The 20447-nt window shown below is 48.4% G+C and overlaps 1 protein-coding gene across 2 annotated transcripts in view; it reads left to right on the forward strand.

The window, feature by feature from the left end:
• LOC125441076 (zona pellucida binding protein) overlaps nucleotides 1-17685 on the forward strand; it is a 36736-nt gene extending 19051 nt beyond the window's left edge. For both annotated transcript variants that reach the window (XM_048511379.1, XM_048511380.1), the window contains 3 exons: nucleotides 1930-2006; nucleotides 9634-9811; nucleotides 17512-17685. In XM_048511379.1, the coding sequence (XP_048367336.1) occupies nucleotides 1930-2006; nucleotides 9634-9811; nucleotides 17512-17603 (347 nt within the window). In that variant the 3' untranslated portion in view covers nucleotides 17604-17685. The remainder of the gene's footprint in view (nucleotides 1-1929; nucleotides 2007-9633; nucleotides 9812-17511) is intronic.
• The last annotated feature ends 2762 nt before the right edge of the window (nucleotides 17686-20447 follow it).

The raw sequence follows: 20447 nt of genomic DNA on the forward strand, positions 1-20447 counted from the left end.
CTGGCGTTTAGTAATTTCCAGGAGAAAGTCTGCCACTATCGTACAGAGAGAAGGATCAGGGTTGTCCAACAAGTCATGTAATCTAATTAAATCGGGGAGACGGGGTAAATGTAAAGGAGTAAGATTCACATACTTGGATCTGATTTCCTTGAATCTGAGACAGTGTAGTAATTGGTGGGCCAGAGATTCAACTGAGCCATCGTTACATGGGCACAATCTTTTAGCCTTTTCTTGCTTATTAAATCTGCCATGTAACAAGGCAGAAGGCATAACATTAAACCTGGCGAGCATTATGGCTCTCCTTTGAACAGGGTTTATTAAGCAATACAGGTAGTGTGCCAAGTGGCCCGGTTCAAATGGGAGAGAAAAATACAGGGGGGAGCATGTTTTCTTGGCTGTGGTGATTAGGGTAGAGAACTCTCTATCCAATAGTTGACCTTTTAATTTCCTATAAGCTTCTGAATAGGACAAAGGGGACTGCCTAGTATTAAAGACAGGTGCCATCGGACCATTCTCTTGGTCCAGATGAACTCTACATCAAACAAAATATCAATCAACCTTGACCACAGCTTGCATTCAAGAATGTAGGATGTGGTATGATTCTAAGGAAGACCCCAAATACATCCAGCAAGATGGCACAGACTCCTCATGGAATGGACAGAGGATTAATTTGATCATCAGCAGTGAGCCTGGTAATTTTACTTTAGTGCAGTCAGTTGCATCCAGCCTGTTGCCCTCCCTATGGTTAAGAGCAGGTGCGCTCTAATCTGGAGGAACCGGGTTTGATTCCCCGCTCTGCCGCTTGAGCTATGGAGGCTTATCTGGTGAACTAGATTAGCTTGTGCACTCCAACACACGGCAGCTGGGTGACCTTGGGCTAGTCACAGTTCTTCTGAGCTCTCTCAGCCCCACCTACCTCACAGGGTGTTTGTTGTGAGGGGGGAAGGGAAAGGAGTTTGTAAGCCCCCTTGAGTCTCCTCCTCCTCCTCCTCCTCCTCCTTCTTCTTCCTCTTCTTCTTCCACCCTTCAAGAACAGCTGAAGGGAAGGCTTTGCATCGTGCCAGAGTAAAAGCCTGCCGATATTTAGGTACTTCAGGTTTCATTTGGTATGTCACAGGAGAAGTGACATACCTATTGGGAGTCGCTAGCAATGATGTAACGGCCCGTATCAGCCGATTCTAAAGCTGAAGACTCTCAAGACAGGAGTAGGCAGGTGCAGTGACAATAGGAAAACAGTCTTCCTAACAGGCTCTAATAGATGTGAAGGGAGGCTGGTTACAACATTTCTGAATCAGCGTCATTATCGAAGCAGTGGGTGGGGAAGGTGTAGCAGGGGGGTCCTGGTGGTTTTAATGGGCCGTGCTCAGAAATATGTGTACCAAATGGTTATAGGGTAACTTCATACAAAACTGCACCCTTGACCCCTTGTCTAGTGTCAGCCAATGAAAGATGTGATTTGAAAGGTGATTCTCGAAGAGGAGCAAGATTCCCTCCCCCCATCCGACCTCACTAAAGTCAGATTGCTTTTGAATGCAAAGGTTCAAGCTCCATTTTTTCCTCTCGGGAACAGGGGCAGGAAGAGTTTGTAGTGTTTTATATGGAACTCTCCTTGTGTTGTTTTTTGAAACACTTGGCTGACACATCAGGAAACAGGCCATTGCTCTGAATTTATGACATGGCCAAATGCCGATGTTTAATGTAGAGGTGGCCATCTTTCTTGGCAGTTTATGGGTACAGTGAGGATTAATCTGGTGAGACAGCATTATTTTGCATTCATTTTTCATTCATACCGGTGGAACAATCAATTTTTCCCTCCAGTTTGTATGCAAAGGGTTTTTTGTGTTGGTAGGTACGGTTAATTTCCTTGAGAAAAGGTCAGATCTTGTGCTGTGTATTCTTTCCTTAGTAAAGCAGAATGTTTTGTTACAGTTTCTTCTATAGAGTCGGAGAAAAGCCAAAGTATGTGTAAGAAGGAAACATGCGACATGTCAAGAAGATTGCGAAAGGTAGTATAGCTAAAAATGAAGACAAATTGCTCTGTTTCTAGCTTCTGGCTTGTTTAAAAAGTGAATACAATGACATTAAAAATCTTGTTCCGCAAGAAGTACCGTATACCATATATACTGGCGTATAAGACTACTTTTGAACCCTGGGAAATCATCTGTAAAGTCTGGGGTCATCTTATACGCCGGGTACGTAGTCTTATATGGCGAGTATAACCCAAACTCTATATTTTAACTGGGAAAGTGGGGGGGTCGTCTTATACACCCAGTCGTCTTATAAGCCGGTATATACGGTACTCGTGTATAAAGTCAACCCACATATAAGTTGAGGCACCTAATTTTACCACAAAAAACTGGGAAAACTCATGTATAAGTCGAGGGTAGGAAATGCAGCAGTTGCTGGTAAATTTCAAAAATAAAAATAGATACCAATAAAATTACATTAATTGATGCATCAATAGGTTAAATGTTTTTGAATATTTGAACAAAGAAAAACAGTAAACTAGCTCTGTAAGTGGAAAAGAGGTTCAACAAAAACAATATGGTCTCAACAATAACTTTAAAAGTACAAAAACCTTAGCTCAACCAGCAACCAAGCTAAAACACAAGAGTTAAAATCCTTCAAAACTGGATTTTTTTTGGTCAGGAGGAGAATGTTTATGTTAGCGAGTACCAACATTTCCAGAGTATCTTTAGGAGATCCTCCTGATGATACCACCCAGGTTTGGTGAAGTTTGGTTTAAGGGGTCCAAAGTTATGGACCCTCAAAATGTAGCCCCGTCTACTATTAGCTCCCATTGGAAACAATGGGTGATGGGGCACCCCCTTTGGGGGTCCATAACTTTGGACCCCCTGAACCAAACTTTACCAAACTTGGGTGGTGTCATCAGGATAGTCTCCTGAAAAATCCCTGAAATTCTGGTGCCGCTAGCCTAAAAATTGCGCCCCCCGGCGGCCGACAAAGTAAAAACCCTAAAATATTTTTTTAAAATACACCTCACTCACATATAAGTCGAGGGGGGCTTTTTCAGCACCAAAAATATGCCAAAAATTTGACTTATATGCGAGTATATACGGTAATGGCAGGGATCTGGGAAAACAAAGGAAGCGTTCGTGGTCTGTAGGAGCAGGGCTGGTTTCGCTTAGCCTCAACCACGGTCAGGGCTTTCTTGGCTTTAGCCCCAACCTGGTGGAATTCTCTGTCTAGTGAAACCCCTGTGGGATCTGATGGAGTTCTGCAGGGCCTGTAAGACTGAGCTGTTCCACCTGTCATATGGTTGAGGCTGCAGTGGTTTTTCCATCGGGCAGCCCCGTCCAAGAGGCCAGGCGGCTGGCTTTGGCAGTGCGGCCGTGCTGCCCCACTGCTCCCAAGGAAGCTACTGGCAGTGCGGGGTGGCTTGCAGAGCAAATAAGCTTCCGCTGCTGAGAAGCCTTTATAGGGCTCAATAGACTTACACTACCCGAAAGGGTGTTGTAAGTGTCAAGTTCCAGCCGCCGAAGTAATACAGCAAATGCCTAATGTTGGCTCCTTTCCTGGCCTGCCCCTGCTACGCTGGCGGTGGGGGCGCTGGGATGCTGGCTCTGCAGTGGCCACATGCTGGCAATTTCACCCTGGAGAGCGCAAATCTGCCGGCACAGCGACACGCTGCTTCCATGGGCGGATTCTCCCCCTTCAGATGAGGCCACGAACAGGGTCTCTCCTCTCTTCTACCATCTTTCTTCCCCTCCCTTTTCAGCTTTTCTAATTCCCAGTTCTGGATTTTGCTTTTGGTCTGTTTGTATTTTGTATCAGTGGAGAAATCCGGGATTTTATAGTGTCTGCATGAAATTGTAGTCCCCATCTGAATTTGAAATTGGTTTTGATCCTGATTTTATTGTGTTCATTAACATGTTGGAAGCTGCCCTGAGCCCACAAAGGGACGGGTGGCATAGAAATGAAATGAAATAAAGAAATAATCAGTATTTATGAGCACTAAGAGGTTCTTGTATGGTGACCACCTCTTCTGGGAGCCAGTGTGGTGTAGTGGTTAAGAGCAGGTTCACTCTAATCTGGAGAACCGGGTTTGATTCCCTGCTCTGCCGCTTGAGCTGTGGAGGCTTATCTGGGGAACTAGATTAGCCTGTGCACTCCCACCCATGCCAGCTGGGTGACTTTGGGCAAGTCACAGTCCTTTCTCTGCCCCACCCACCTCACAGGTTGTTTGTTGTGGGGGGGGGGGGGGAAGGAAAAGAAGATTGTTAGTCCCTTTGGGTCTCCTTACAGGAGAGAAGGGGGGGGGGATATAAATCCAAAACTCCTCTTCTCTCATGGTGCTCCTGGGGTCCCTGTCCCTCACAAGCAGCATTTGGGGAGCATTTTGGACTGCCCCAGGAAAAGGGGGGGTTGAGTATGTCCAGCAGGGGAAGATGAGCATGGAAGACTGGAGAGGACAGGAGACCAAAAGCATGAGAAAGAAATGATGAGAGAAGGGTAAGTTGAAGGGTGTGAGCTAGCCCAGGGGTGGCCAACCTATGGTGCTCCAGATGTTCATGGACTACAATTCCCATCAGCCCCTGCCAGCATGGCCAATTGGCCATGCTGGCAGGCTGGCAGAGACTGATGAAATAACAATCCATATTTATCTGGAAACACCATAACTCCTGACCCCCCTCCGCACATTGTGTCTTTCTTCTCATGTCTCAGCTGAAGAGTTGTTCACCAGATGTAGTTCACCAGATGTATATTTCTCTTTGGGGGGCACCCAACTATCTTGTGGTCTTTAGGAGAAGAGCCTGTTTTTTCTGCACCAGAACATTTTGAATGTTCCGGTGCTATCGACAGTGCTGTGTTTCATCATCTTTAAACCTCGGTTTTCCTTTCCTGCTAATTTTCTCACAAAGAAATGCCTTTTTATCAGCTGCGAGAAAAGTAAGGAAGATGGCCCCCCTCCCCACCCTCGAAGCTCCTTGTTTATGCCTCTCACAATGATATATTGGCACTTAACAGCTCTTTGAAACCTTTACCTCAGAATACCAGAGCTTCGGCCTTCATATTATGGAGGTGTTGGTTGCAGCTCCATTAAAATTGAATTAAACTGTGCACTTCAGAGGAGATTAGAATCTCAGCGTTTCATGCTTTGCTGGTGGAATTTAGTTCCTCGGTTCAACTCAATAACTCTTCAACAGACAATTACATTTCCTATGCAAGCATTTGGAAGAAGTATTTAGCAACATTAGCATTGAAAATGTTTTGAATACATAGCCTAAAAACTCCACTTACACTTTTAAAGTATACTTCTTCATATTGAGCTGTGCAACCCCCCCCCCCCACCACCCCGAAATACAACTGTTTATGACAGGGGCCTGCAACCTGTGGCTCCGGAGCTGCATGCAGCTCTTTCAGCCTTATACTGCGGCTCCACGTGGCCTGGAGGTTGGAGGGTGGCGTGGGTGTGTCCCTCCAGCCCTTCAGAGCAGCGCTGGAAGGAAAGGTGAGTGGAGGGGCCGAACCGGAGGCGGCTCCTTGCGTGAGGGGGCCGCTTTTCATGTCCCCTCTGCTCACCTCTCAGCTAGCTGCTCTGGAAGAGTGGAAGGAACATTATACCCTGCCCTCCGACCCCTGGAGGCCAGAGAGTAGCATGGGCGTGTCCCTCCAGAGCAGCTGCCATCCCCCCTCTGCCATCCCCGCAGTCGCCATCCCTGTTCGGCGCCACTGCCTCCTGCAGTGCAAGAGGCGGCAGCACTGGGCAGGCCGCAGACGTCATCCCCCCTCTGCCCCATGGAGCAGGCGGCTGCCTGCTCTGTTGGAGGCAGAAGGGGACCCCTATCGGCGCCCGCTTCTCCCCATACGGCCGGCGGCACCAGGCAGGCCACAGACACCATTTCCGCTCTGCCCCACGGAGCAGGCAGCTGCCTGTTCCATCGGGCAGAGGGGGTTTCCCTGCCTGGCGCCTCTGCCTCCCAGAGCTGGAAGGAAAGGTGAGTGGAGGGGCGAGACTGGAGGCTGTTCCATGTGGAGCCACCTCTCCGGCTCGGTAGATCTTCAAGGCCATGGAAAACGGGTCCAAATGGCTCTTTGGGTGGTAAAGGTTGCCAACCCCTGGTTTGTGACAATGCCTTTGGCTTCCTGTAAATATAGTTTTTTAGAAAGAATTTAAAAATGACTGAGATCAAAAAGACCACAAACTTCTGACTTTAATTCTTGGTGAAGAAGAAAGAAGAAGAAAGAAGAAGAAGAAGAAAGAAGAAGAAGAAGAAGAAGAAGAAGAAGAGTTGGTTTTTATACCCAACTTTTTCTCTACCTATAGGTGGTGCTTAGAGAGTCCAGGAAGAACTGTGACTGGCCCAAGGTCACTCAGCAGGCTTCATGTGTAGGAGCGGGAAAACCAAGCCTGGTTCGCCAGATCAGAGTCTGCCGCTCACGTGGAGGGGTGGGGAATCAACGTCGGTTCTCCAGTCTGCTGCTCTTAACCACTACACCAGTGATGGTGAACCTTTTCAAGACCGAGTGCCCAAATTGCAACCCAAAACCCACTTATTTATCGCAAAGTGCCAACCGGCGAATTTAACCCAGAATACTGGCGTTTTAGTTTAGAAAAAAGCGATTGACTCTGAAACGTTTGTTACTCAGGGAATCTTAAGCTTGAGTGGTAGTGGTAGCTTTGCTTTGAAGAAACAACGTGCAACTCTTCCAATGGGTGAATCCGCGACCCTAGGAGGGTTTACTCAGAAAGCAAGCCCTATTGCCAACATGACCAAGCTTACTCCCCAGGTAAAGGATCAGCTTTAGTTCTTCACATGAAAATCAGTGGGGTTTAACAGCACTTAACAGGGTTACCTACACTGCTTCCCCAAAACCAGTTCTTAGTTTTAATGCTAATAATCGAGCCCAGCAGCCCAGGCCAGTCTAGATGTGTGTGGAGGGGGCACTCTGTTTGTGCGTGCCCACAGAGAGGGCTCTGAGTGCCACTTCTGGCACCCGTGCCATAGGTTCGCCACCACTGCGCTACACCATGCTGAAAAGTCCCGCGTTGTAGATTTTTCAGGATATATAATTCCATAGAAAATCAAGTGGCCGGGAGGGGAGAGCGTTTGGGATTCACACCAGAAGCCCTGATTTGGAAATTGGCTTCCATGTACAGGCTATCCTTTGGGAGGTAGTTGGCACAAACGTAAAGGTTCTGTGCTGGAAGAAAATCTATATTCAGCATTTGGGGGCTGGCTTACTTATCCTTGCACAGAACTATCCGAAGGTTAGTTTCGCTCTTGATTCTGACCCTGCCAGTCACTTGTTATTTGGTGGGGGAACAATTACAGACATCCGTCCCGTGTGGCCATAGACACCCCCATGCTCCCACAATTGTATCTACTTCTCTGTAATTGACCGTGTACGAATAATTCCATTTATCTTTGAACTGTGTCAATTGCTGGGTTTTCTACTTTCATCCCTTTTTCTGCTCCTGTCATCATAATACTAAGTTTGTGTTAAACGATGACGAGCGCTTTGGTATTATGTTGCAGGAGCTAAATTAATTTTTCATGTATTATTAATTCAGTCGCGTTCTTCTCTGTGCAGAGCCTAGCCTGTACTTTGCCCAAGTTCTTTCACCATCAGAGTTGTGGGTTCTTTTTGTTTGTGCTTGCGGAGGGTGACGAGGATCCAGTGGAGGAATTCACAGAAGGTGCTGGCAGAGTGGATCTTTCATGGCTTGGGTTAAGAGGAGAGAGAACAGGCAGTTTGACTCGATTCCATACTGTTGCTGCATCCCCTCCCCCAGTCCAGTAAGGATTTCCTGATCCTCAGGGAAGGAATCCGTGATAAATGCCTTTCTCCTCGAGTCTCCTTGAGAAGATACTTCTATTAGTGAAGGAAATAAAAGTCAGACTCTTTAAGGAAGGGGAAGATAGGAAAGATCTACTCCTCTAGTGCCACCTGTGAATTCCTGTGGTGGACATGCTCTCAACGGTGTAGCGTGCTGTAGTGGTTAAAAGCCGATGGATTCTAATCTGGGGAACTGGGTTTGATTCCCCACTCCTGCACTTGAGTGGCAGAGGTTTATCTGGTGAACCAGATGTGTTTCTGCACTCCTACATTCCTGCTGGGTGACCTTGGACTAGTCACAGTTCTTCAGAACTCTCTCAGCCCCACCTACGTCACAAGGTGTCTGTTGTGGGGAGAGGAAGGGAAAGGAACTTGTAAGCCGCCTTGAGTCAGGATTGAGTTAGAAAGGTGGGGTATAAATCCAAATTCCTCCTCCTCCTCCTCCTCCTCCTCCTCCTCCTCCTCCTCCTCCTTTCTTGGACAAAAGTGGGTTGGGGGTGCACACCTTCTGATTATCAACATCTTAGAAGAAGAAGAAGAGTTTGGATTTATATCCCCCCTTTCTCTCCTGCAGGAGACTCAAAGGGGCTTACAATCTCCTTGCCCTTCCCCCCTCACAACAAACACCCTGTGAGGTAGGTGGGGCTGAGAGAGCTCAGAAGAACTGTGACTAGCCCAAGGTCACCCAGCTGGCTTGTGTGGGAGTGCACAGGCTAATCTGAATTCCCCAGATAAGCCTCCACAGCTCAGGCGGCAGAGCTGGGAATCAAACCTGGTTCCTCCAGATTAGATACACGAGCTCTTAACCTCCTACGCCACTGCTTAACTCGCTTATGATTCTAGCCCAGGAGGTAGGGAACCTGCGGCTCTCAGTCAGTGTTCAGGAACTACAATTCCCATCAGCCTCTGTCAGCATGGCCAATGTGGCCCATGCTGGTGAAAACTTGATAAGAGTATGGTCCCTGATATCTGAAATGCCCTGGGATTCCTAACAAACAATGGCAGTGCCATTTCTTTTCAACATTAGATTCTGTGTAGGATTTCCATCTACGGCTTCAGGTTATAGATGTTTCAGAACTCTTCTTTGCCTGTGTTCACAAATGGAGGAACTATTGCTGTAGAAGTCTTGAGGTCTCATAAGGAAGCCTCCATAAAGCGGCAATTGTAATTGCACGCTGGCTCACTTTGGCTCGTTTTGCGGTTGCTCATGATTTGTTCAAGCTGCTCTAAGGGAGACCTCTGTTGTCTGTCCTGTTAAGAGAGTGGCTTTATAGGGGAACAACCATTGGGAAGGACAGCGCTTTGTTTCAGGGTGTTTGAAAAAGTGTAAAAAAACATTCAAGAAAAACTTTTAAGAATATTGTTCTCTGAACACGCTCGAAAATGGCAAGAAAAATGAAAAGCCTTTGGGAGCTCTTTGAAGAGCGCGTCAAGACAAGTAATTAAAACAGACGTCCTTCCAATTTATTTCATAGCTTCATTTAGTCACATAACATCGTCTGTATTTTATTACCTTGCATGAAAATACCTAGGAACCAGAATGAAATGGTTCAGATAAAAATGTGCTCTGCCGTAGTTACAATTAGCAGACTATTTAGCATGGCCCCATGTGATGCAGAGGAAGACTAAAACAAATGGTATTTCTGCCTTTTTAACAAATTGGTTTACTCTTATCTCAGACTGCAGGGACTTCAGGGCTCCAAATATGTTACTTGCCAAGTGCTGGCACAGAGTTAATGGTATTGATTTGTTCTGTACAGCTATCTAATAGATAAAGAAACATACTGCCTTCTAATGTTGTCCCCACAACAACATTTCTGTTTACTTCAGGCCAAAGACCTGATAGAGAAATTTTTCAGCCAGCAAGTTGAGGTTCTTGGGAAACGGACGGCCCCGCTGCCTGAGATCTACTATATTGAAGGCACTCTGCAAATGGTGTGGGTTAGTCGCTGTTATCCCGGCTACGGAATTAACCCTCTGCTGCACCCAGATTGTCCTCACTGTTGCGGTAGGTGGAAAGCGGGAACATCCTGCTTGGTTTTATGCCCTAATTTTTTTTTTAAAGGAGTACTAGATCGTGTAAACAGGACCGACATTTGTAGTCTGGTTCTGTCACCCCGTCGTGGACAGACTCCCAGGAACTAACAGACAGTCCGGACGCAGTGATTCCGCTGGTTCACTTGTTTATTGAATGCACAAGGCTAGGAACAGAGATAGCGACCTGCAAATTGAAACACAGCGTTGCTGCCACAAGATAGCTCAGCTGCAACCTCTCTTTTATGCCAGCCTCCCGTTCCCTAGTACAGGGGTGTCAAACTCGCGGCCCTCCAGATGTTCATGAACTACAATTCCCATCAGTCCCTGGCAAGGGCTGATGGGAATTATGGACCATAGGCTATCTGGAAAGGAATATAGTTATTTACCTGTACTGAGTGCAATAACCTCTTGCAGCTGGCTGGGTTGCTCTAGTCTGGCTCCTGTAAGGAATTAGCATCCAAGTCAGCTCGCCCCATGGCTGCTAATCTGTCGCGTCTCCTCTGCTGTAAGCTAGCATGCAGCCTCCTCCTGTGTTGCTCCAGGGGCTCTGGAGACGTGGGGGGGGGGGGGGGTGACGGGGCTTTCAGGGTCCCTTCTGGCTCATTGCAAAGAGGCTGAAGTGCCCCAGAGCTAAGCCCCGGCTGGGGAATCTCTGAGCTTGGATCTGGTTGTGGATCCCCTTCTGCATGCTCTGTCCCTGGACTCGGGGACAGTGCCTGGGGATCTAGAACTGAAACTGTCCCCTCCTCTCCATCTGAGTCTTCCTCTCAGGGATCCACACTAGACCAGGCTGAGCCATAACAGATCCTAAGAGACCAGGGTGGCCCGCTGGACTGCTGGCAGATGCCAGAAACTGGAAAGCATCATCTTTGAGATGCTCAAAAAGTCAATTAGTGAATGTCCTGTGCTGGCATGATAGGGTGCCCCCTGGCTGCGAGTGCCCGTTCTGTGGTTCTGGTTCTGTACAACCAGAGGGTGCGCTGGTGTGACTGTGGTTGGGCCCTTCCAGTCACACCAGCGCACCCTCTGGTTGCACGAATGTCTCAGATGGTCACGAATGCAAAGATACAGCTGAAATAGTCGGGGGCAGCCTGCGTTCAAGTTTCATAGTTGAGAACTTAAACAGCAGACACTTTTCCAAATCACATTCCCTTTTTGATTTCATTGTTCTAAAAGCCCACTAATGTTTCTAAACTGTGGCGGGTTTTGCAGCCCCTGGGCCTTTTCAGATGGAGGCTTTGTGCATTTTCAGCTAAAGACATTGCATCCTCCGTAGCGTTCGTAGTGCTAATTCTGAGAAGCACGTCAATAATCTTCCATGACTTTGACCTCTGGGAGTATTTTCTGTTCACAAGCTCCTGCATATGAACGGTTTGTGACGTTGCCTTGCCGTTCTCACCAAATCCCTGGTGCTGGAGATGCCACTCATCTCTGCCAAGGGGTCAGTCTGTGGCACAAAGTTGGGTGTGGTGGAAGGTCCTGGAAGACTTGAAAGAAACCTGATCCTCCCTTTCTCAGTTAAGAGGGTGCTGTGCTTAATACGTTCAGCTGGATTTTTTTTTTCGGAGAGTGAAGTCGTTAACGTCGCGGCCTTAAAGGGAAGAGGCGAGCGCAGCGATATCATCCGGTGGAGAGAAGCCAGTGGCGATATAGCGTGATCCGTGGATCTGGCTACTCTGCCGAGCTGGCGGTCCCTGGCACCTTTTATTAGGGTTTTTGGGAAGGCGGGTGAACGGGAGAATGTTGCACAATACATGACTCATTGCACAATACATGACTCAATACATCACTCATGCGGACGTGCGAGAGGAAACGTTCCTGTGAGGGCCTAATCCATACCTGGGGGTATGCACCTTTTGTCCCTTTGTCCAGGACATCTTGTGACCCGTAAGTCATGGGGGTCTTGTGACCCGTGAGTCTGCTTGCCTAGAGGGCAACAGATGGCGCAGGCATTCCTGTGCACTGTCTGAAACTCTGCTGGGTTCGCAGGCTCACCCCAACAGGAGAGGGTGGGTGCCTGGGGATACTGAGTGCTAAGCCCTGGTCATCTTGAACTGGAGCCTCTCTGCCCTTTGCTTCTGCTTTTCCTCCTTGCTTGCTTGAGACACAGATAACGGTAGCAACTCTGGCCCTCTCCCGTCGGCCTGATGGCTCCCCATCTCCCGCCTGACCTCAGGGGGAGGCATCGGCTTTCACACACTTTTCCCGCCTTCTGCATTATGTGAGAAAGGGGCAGGATGGGGGCTGGCATCAGTGGAATGATACCGGGGGGGGGGGTGGGGGTGGGGATTGTTTCACAACTGGCTTAACGTCGAGGGTTCCACGCAGTGACCCCTCTGGATTTCATCAATCAGAAGTGTTAGTTGGACTGGACACCTGAAGGAGCAGCAGTGGCGTAGGAGGTTAAGAGCTCGTGTATCTAATCTGGAGGAACCGGGTTTGAGTCCCAGCTCTGCCGCCTGAGCTGCGGAGGCTTATCTGGGGAATTCAGATTAGCCTGTGCACTCCCACACACGCCAGCTGGGTGACCTTGGGCTAGTCACAGCTTCTCGGAGCTCTCTCAGCCCCACCCACCTCACAAGGTGTTTGTTGTGAGGGGGGAAGGGCAAGGAGATTGTAAGCTCCTTTGAGTCTCCTGAAGGAGAGAAAGGGGGGATATAAATCCAAACTCTTCTTCTTCTTCTTTGCAAGTGCCAGCTCTGAAACAATCCCCAATTCCACCCCCCATCCTGCCCCCCGAGAGGCCTCGGTTCAAGATGACCAGGGCTTAGCACTCAGCCTCCCCAGGCACTCCAACAGAATGAAACAACAGCCTAGCTCCGTGGTGGCGAACCTTTGGCACTCCAGATGTTATGGACTACAATTCCCATCAGCCTCTGCCAGCATGGCCAATTGTCCATGCTGGCAGAGGCTGATGGGAATTGTAGTCCATAACATCTGGAGTGCCAAAGGTTCGCCACCACTGGCCTAGCTAATGTGTGGTAATTACCTGGAATTACCTGAAACTTGTTTTATAACCACGAGTGCCGCTGTCAGCGTTCGGGGCTGCTGGCGTGACTCCCGTCTGAATGCACACTTCAGCTGTCACCTTCCAAGGGCTATTGTGTGAGCGAAGGGGAGTGTCCTGTGTTGTCAGCATAGCGACACTGCTCAGCTTAGGTGCAGACATCCGTGGCTAGCCTTGTGTACTGAGGCAGGAGCGTTTATTCCCAGGGAGCATTAAAATGTCCTCTTCGCGCCGTGGCTGCAAAGAGGAAATTAAAATCCTATCCCCCTGTGTGATGTACATACTGCACTAACTCTCCAACCCGAAATTGAACAGGAAAATGTCAACTTAAAATACAAGAACCAATTAATAAGCTTTAGTTGCGAAGGTTTGTGAGGGTGTGGTAAATGGCACTCCGAGCCTGTAAAACACACAAGGCAGAATATTTGGGGAAAGCTGACGCTCCTCAGGTGGAAAGAGCACCAAGGGACTGCATAGCCCATAAAAGACAGTGGTGACATGGGATGTCGGACGTGTGAAGACATATTCCTTTAGCATCTCTAAGAAGTGCGTATCTGAAGATGTGTGCATGCACATAAAAGCTCACACCAAAAATAAAACTTTGTTTGCTTCAAAGGACTTAGTTTTTTTCCTGTTGTGGACACTCCCACTGCTGTCCATGTATCGCAGCTCTTCAGCCTTTGTGACCAGCAAGAACCTCAGCCTCACCTGTGCCCTGGCTGTAGTCAGGTGGGCCTGGGAGCTTTTGGGAGCATGCCGTCTTCCACACTGCTAGGCGGACATCCCTAGTTGTCATAAAAGACCTCAGCAAAATTGCACGGCAGTTTAAATGTTTTGTCGAAGGCTTTCACGGCTGGAATCACTGGGGTGCTGTGTGGTTTCCGGGCTGTATGGCCGTGTCCTAGCAGCATTCTCTCCTGACGTTTCGCCTGCATCTGTGGCTGGCATCTTCAGAGGATCTGAAGATCTGATCCTCTGAAGATGCCACCCACAGATGCAGGCAAAATGTCAGGAGAAAATGCTACTGGAACATGGCCATACAGCCCAGAAATCCCTCAATATCCAATTTAAATGTTTATCCGCCTTTTGTCTAAGTCAGTGTTTCCCAACCTTTTCGAGGTCAGGGTACCCTTGACCTCACTCTTCATATCTCACGGTACCCCTGCCCCCACCCTCCACCTTCCCCTCCCATTGCCCCTGCTTGCCACACCCCCACCTTCCCCTCCCAGGGTGAAGGGAAGCACTGGGAGTGGTGGCGGCTGCTGACCTTGTGGCAGGCCCTGCCCCATGGGCCAGCTCCAGAGCCCCTAGGGGATGGGGCGGTTTATAAATCGAAAGAATAAAAATAAATAAATAAATAAATGTCCTTGCTGACGTCGGCGGGAGACACCACAAAAATGAGGGGGGGACGGTAGTGTTGCCGCGGTACCCCTGGGACATGCTCATGGCACCCCAGAGTACCACGGTACCCTGGTTGAGAATGGCTGGTCTAAGTCTTGGGTACTAATCACAGCTCAAATCTACGCAAATCTTCTCTGTGTTGCTGGCTGAATGGGGCCTCTCCAAAGGCTTTAGGCAGAATCCTTTCAGTTTGCTGGGTGTGTGCTCGACACGGGCTGAACTAGTTGTGACTGATGCAGACGGGCTGTTTTAACTCCAGAGATTTCGTTACTTTAATTGAGTGAAAAGCAAAAGTTTGGGTTTGATCTTTAGGGCAAGAGGATGGTGGAGCTGAGCTTCTGCTGCTTTTACCACTCCTAGCCTCTCCCCGTCAATCATTTTCCTTCCATCTCAGCTGAACAAAGTGAGTTCAGGAAAAAAATGCTTGAGGGGTACCAGTAGTCTGGTGAGGGAAGCCACAAGTAGTCAAGAAACTGGACCCAGAGTTTGGCTTTCTAACAGAGGGCCTCGTCTATCAGGTTCACAGCAGAACTCCAGCTTCCGCCCACTGAAGCGCTGCTGCCACCCATGTATCTCCCCAAATGCCTGTTTTGGTAGGATGAGAGAACCCTGAGAATGTCATGAGTAAGCAAGCTACTGGGGATCTGCTGCAAGAAGGGAGGGCTGGCAACAATAACTCCTCTCCTTCCATTGGTGCAAAATTTATTCTGCTCCAACCGAAGGGTTTTAGTGCTGAATGGAAGGGAGACGGGAACAGAAGAGGGCAGCCCTTAAAGCCAGCTGGCCAAAACACTGCTGTTTATCTTGATCACTGTACATTTATTGGAGCTAAACTGGGTTCGCTTTTTATCCTCTTGCTCTTTGTTGTTAAGAGAGCCGTTTTCCCAGCTGCATACACCTGTGGGCTCTAAACATTTCCCACCTTCATGTTATACACCCGTGGTGGCGAACCTTTGGCACTCCAGATGTTATGGACTACAGTTCCCATCAGCCCCTGCCAGCATGGCCAATTGGCCGTGCTGGCAGGGGCTGATGGGAATTGTAGTCCATAACATCTGGAGTGCCAAAGGTTCGCCACCATTGTAATATACACGATCTCTCTGTTTCTCACAGTTGACATGGTTTCTCTGAGAGTCCTCGTCCTTTCCTCTTTCACGGAATTTTGACGGTTCAATCAGGGAATGCCCATTTAACAGCCAAACTAGATATGTGTCCTCCATCTCTGATTGAAAAAAACTGAGTCTGCCACTCTCACATTTGATTTGGCTGTTAAGGCCAGGTTACGGATCTCTTGTGTGGCGCTAAGAACTCTTTCCTATAATTTCTTTCCCCTACGCGTGATTTACCATAAAAGACAAGGAGCTGTGGAATTTCCCGGCCTGCTAGTATTTTTGATCACTAGGTGGAGCTAAAGCCATTCAGTACAAGTATGAACCTGTTTCCCCAAACACCTTAAGAGAAATAAATCCCACTGAACATGGAGCTTGTGTCAGTCAAGGTGTTGTGTCCGTTATCATTTGTGACGTAAAATGTTCTAGATTCAAGTGCAGTTCACTTTTTGGAGCAAGGACCAATGAAGAAAAAGGGGTCGCAGTGCCTCATGCCTTTCCAGTGGTGTGGAGAACATTATGTATGGGGTCTTGTTTATATTTTATATGAGCCACTCCACTGCACTCCAGAATGCCACGAAGAGAATGCAGAGCTGCATGAACCGCAACCAACAAGACTATAGGATTTCTAAGGGGCAACAGGTTAGGATGGATTAACCCACTGTTGGATGAGGTCTTCCTTTCCGTCCTGCAGCAAATGTTTCCATGCCAAGAGTGCCAAGATTCCTATGTGAGGCCATCCCCTGATTTTTCAGTCCAAGAAATCTTTGGCTCCTCTCATTGTCCTTCCCCCTCACTTCTTCCCTAACATCTGGCTCTATTAGGGACCGGATTACTCCGGTCCTGTACCAACTACACTGGCTGCCGATCGAGTACCAGGTCATGTTTAAGGTTCTGGTTTTGACCTTTAAAGCTATTCATGGCTTTGGACCATCATACCTACGGGACCGTCTCTCCCTATATCGCCCTGCTAGGCCCCTCCGCTCCTCGGAGGCGGACCTTCTGGTGATCCCTGGCCCCAAAGTGATCCGGGCTGGTTTTCTCCACTGGGCCAGGGCTGCTGTGGCTTTACTGCACCTGGCCCCTACCTGGTGGAACAGGCTCCCAAGTGAGATCAGGGCCCTGCGGGACATACAGAGTTTCTGCAGGGCCTGTAAAACGGGCCTCTTCCGCCAGGCATTTGGCCAGCCGGGATAACATCTCACTTCTGTGGAAACACTGGCCTCCTGTGGGGAGTAGGAATGGGGAAGGGAAACTATTTTAATCGCCATCTCAACTTTGAATTTTATAATTTGTATATGGTTTTAACTGGGATTGGGGGTGAATTGGATTTTAATTGTTTATATGTATGATGGACACCGCCCTGAGCCCTTCGGGGAAGGGCGGTATAGAAATTTAATAAAATAAATAAATAAATAAAATAAAAATGAAAGCGCTTCTGTTTCGGCAGCCGGCCATACCTTATCATTTTGTCCACATCACAAACCACGCTTGGGGTCCCCCCCCCTTAATCAGAATTCAACCATGTTTGGGAATACTGGTGGGAGACAATAGAACGAAGCCTCCTTTGTGATTTGGGTGAAGCAGGAGGCAGGTTGGCTGTGGAAGTGTTTAATTTCTGCACTGTGCTTTGGAGGAAGGCGAAAGGGGGAACGTGTGAGCTGGAATGTTTTCCACACTTGCTGCGGAAATAACTGGTCCTGGGAAGAATCTTCCCGTGGTAAACCCATCTAGGGCCCCTTCCGCACACGCAAAATAATGCATTTTCAAACCACTTTCACAACTGTTTGCAAGTGGATTTTGCCATTCCGCACAGCTTCAAAGAGCACTGAAAGCAGTTTGAAAGTGCATTATTCTGCATGTGCGAAATGAGCCTTTGGGAAAGTAGATTATTTGAGAAATAATGAATTCTAGAAGAAAGCCAGCGTGAATCTCGCTGTTTTGTTGGCTGATCCGTTGTGGTGAACCACAGCTTGGCAGATTCTCCAGCAGGTATCTTCTGCAGCTGTGCTACTTTGAGAACTTTTAACCGAATGTACCACAGACTTTAATTGCTACTTTCTTTAGTAATTCCATAGGAAGGTACGTTCTATTAAAGTTTTCATGTCTCTTACTGCCATTTTAATATTTCAGGGTTTGTTTGTTTGTTTGTAGTGGTTTGCAGTCCGGGATCGTACAACCCTCGCGAAGGAGTTCACTGCCTCCCCTGCAACAAAAGTTTGGCGTACGGAGCAAAAACTTGCTAGCAGAATGTCAGCGGAAACTTTGAGCTATATTTAGTAGCGCAGATGTACTTTGTTTATATCTTGATAATACAAATAAAATAATTTTGCCATAATTCTTTTTTAATTTGCATTGTGCATAGTTGCTGTTCGCTTTCATTTCTACAGAATAATTTTATTAAGACTTTAAAGACATAAAAAAAGACATTCATAACATGGAATGGAAATGTGGAACAGAAATATAACTGGTACCTTGAATATATCTGAGTAGATGAGGTAATCTGTTGTGAGTGTAGAAACTTGGGTGCATATGCTGATCCCTGTCCCATGATGCCATTATAACACAGGTAGGCTATTTACAAATTTACTACTTATTGTGTGGAGAGTACAGGTTTCTTCTACTGAAATACATGGGAAACTCATCAGTGAGTCCCCATCAATCTCGTATTAGAGCAGTGATGGCGAACCTATGGCACGGGTGCCAGAGGTGGCACTCGGAGCCCTCTCTGTGGGCATGCGCACACAGTTTGTCATGTGGGGGGCAGAAAATCACACACACCCCACACATACATCTAGGCTGGCCTGGGCCACATGCGCACACTTCAGTGAGGAAGGAGGACTCGGCTGGCGGGCCTGGTGCCTGTGCACCAGGTGGCTGCTGCCCGAGGAGGTGGGGCGCAGGGGAGACAGAGATGCTAGAGAGGCACAGAGCGGTGCATGGTACTTGCTGGAGACTAGAGCAGGCTGGCCCCTGCTCGAGCAGGTGGGGTGGAGGAAGAGGGAGCCAACCGTTTTTTTCTAAACGAAAACCTCAGCATTCAGGGTAAATTGCCGGGTTGGCACTTTGCGATAAATAAGTGGGGTTTGGGTTGCAATTTGGGCACTTGGTCTCAAAAAGGTTCGCCATCACTTTATTAGAGGATGGGGTTTTGGAATCGGTTCCAAGAGGGTTGGTTTTGTTTTGCATCTGGCTGCCGGCTGTGAATCTGAGTTGGATTCAGCCAGCTGCTCAGTCTGGTCCAACAATACCCTCCTTACTACAGACCCAGTCCCACCTGTTTTGTGCACGCTGGTCCGGTGGTTCTCCGCACAGAAAAGGAATCCTTCCTTTGTTTCTCATCAGCAGAAAACTGGTTGACTTCAGCCCTACGAATTCTGTTCAGGCGTCATTGCAGAATGGAGCTGACCTTTGGGCATTCTGTAGGGAAGAGTGAGGAGCCACCATTGTCCAGGTTACACCCCGAGCAATCTGGCATTCCAAACTGGGAAGGGGCTTGAGATCTTGTGATTCCGAAGGTATCTGAAACAGAAGAGGTAGTTGGGGCAGATGGGGATAAAATTTGATTTAAGTATGTAGGAAGTCTTGTAATACAGGAGAAGGAAAAGATGCATTTCAAGGGGAAAACAAGTATATGATGATTTGTATGCTGCCCTTCCCCTCACGGGCTCGGCGATTTCCAACACATAACGAAACCATATGATCAAAATTTAAACCAGCAATTAAAACTAGATGGCGACTAACATCGAATGTAAAAAAACAGTGGCTCCTTATAATTAACAATATACTCTGGAGGCTCATGGAGGAGGTGGGAGCGGAAAAAGAGCCAGGCCCTTTGAGTAGTAAACTGCCGATCCTTCAACCCTAGGCCTGGTGGAGCAGCTCACACCATTCCTACAAGTGGCGCATTTGCCCACCCCACCAGCGTAAAAACCCTCCCGTGCTGCTGCCCAGAGTTCCCCAGGGGCGTTCCTGGGCCCAAAACCTGGTGGAAGCCAAATAAGGTCGGCCCCGCCCCTGGGAACACCCCTGGCCTGCCCCAGCTGTGCTGGTGTCCATGTTTAGACTGGTGCAGCGCTGGGCCTGGAGGCTGCTTCCGAGTTGGCTGCCACACATTTCCGTGGCACTTGCCCATCTCCCCGTTTGCTCTCCCCGCTGGCATAAGTGCCACTTAACGCTGATGGGGTGAGCAGTCGCATTGGCTCTGGCCCGTGCCACTCCCACAGTTCATTCTGGGGGGCCCATCTCGATGGGGCTGCCCGTCTCTTTACTCTGTCCCCCTCCTCCCGATAGAGTAAGCAACCTTTTTCTGGTGTTGTGCTATTTGTAGTATAATATTGTGTATTGCTAATGCTTTCTTTGTTGCCTACATGTCTGCAACAGCCTCCCCTCCCTCCCAATGACAGATACTCATTGCCTGGGGGGACTCCAGGGGATCTTGTGAGTCATCTCAATTTGACTAACAATTCTTGCATAGCGAGGAAACTTTTGAGGGGCTCCCATTTCCTGAAAAACAGCTGCCAGTGAACCATTTTCTATATAAGATTAGATAAGAAATCATAAGAACATAAGAAAGAGCCAGCTGGATCAGACCAGAGTCCATCTAGTCCAGCTCTCTGCCACTCGCAGTGGCCCACCAGGTGCCTTTGGGAGCTCACATGCAGGATGTGAAAGCAAGGGCCTTCTGCTGCTGCTGCTCCCGAGCACCTGGACTGCTAAGAAGAAGAAGAAGAGTTGGATTTATATCCCCCCTTTCTCTCCTGTAGGAGACTCAAAGGGGCTTAGGCCCCTTCCGCACCTGCAAAATGATGCGTTTTCAAACCACTTTCACAACTGTTTGCAAGTGGATTTTGCCATTCCGCACAGCTTCAAAGAGCACTGAAAGCAGTTTGAAAGTGCATTATTCTGCATGTGCGGAATGAGCCTTACAATCTCCTTGCCCTTCCCCCTGCACAACAAACACCCTGTGAGGTAGGTGGGGCTGAGAGAGCTCCGAGAAGCTGTGACTAGCCCAAGGTCACCCAGCTTGTGTGTGTTGGAGTGTACAGGCTAATCTGAATTCCCCAGATAAACCTTCACAGCTCAAGCGG

Source organism: Sphaerodactylus townsendi, linkage group LG11 (genome assembly GCF_021028975.2).
Source record: "Sphaerodactylus townsendi isolate TG3544 linkage group LG11, MPM_Stown_v2.3, whole genome shotgun sequence".
NCBI classification, from domain to species: Eukaryota; Metazoa; Chordata; class Lepidosauria; order Squamata; family Sphaerodactylidae; genus Sphaerodactylus; species Sphaerodactylus townsendi.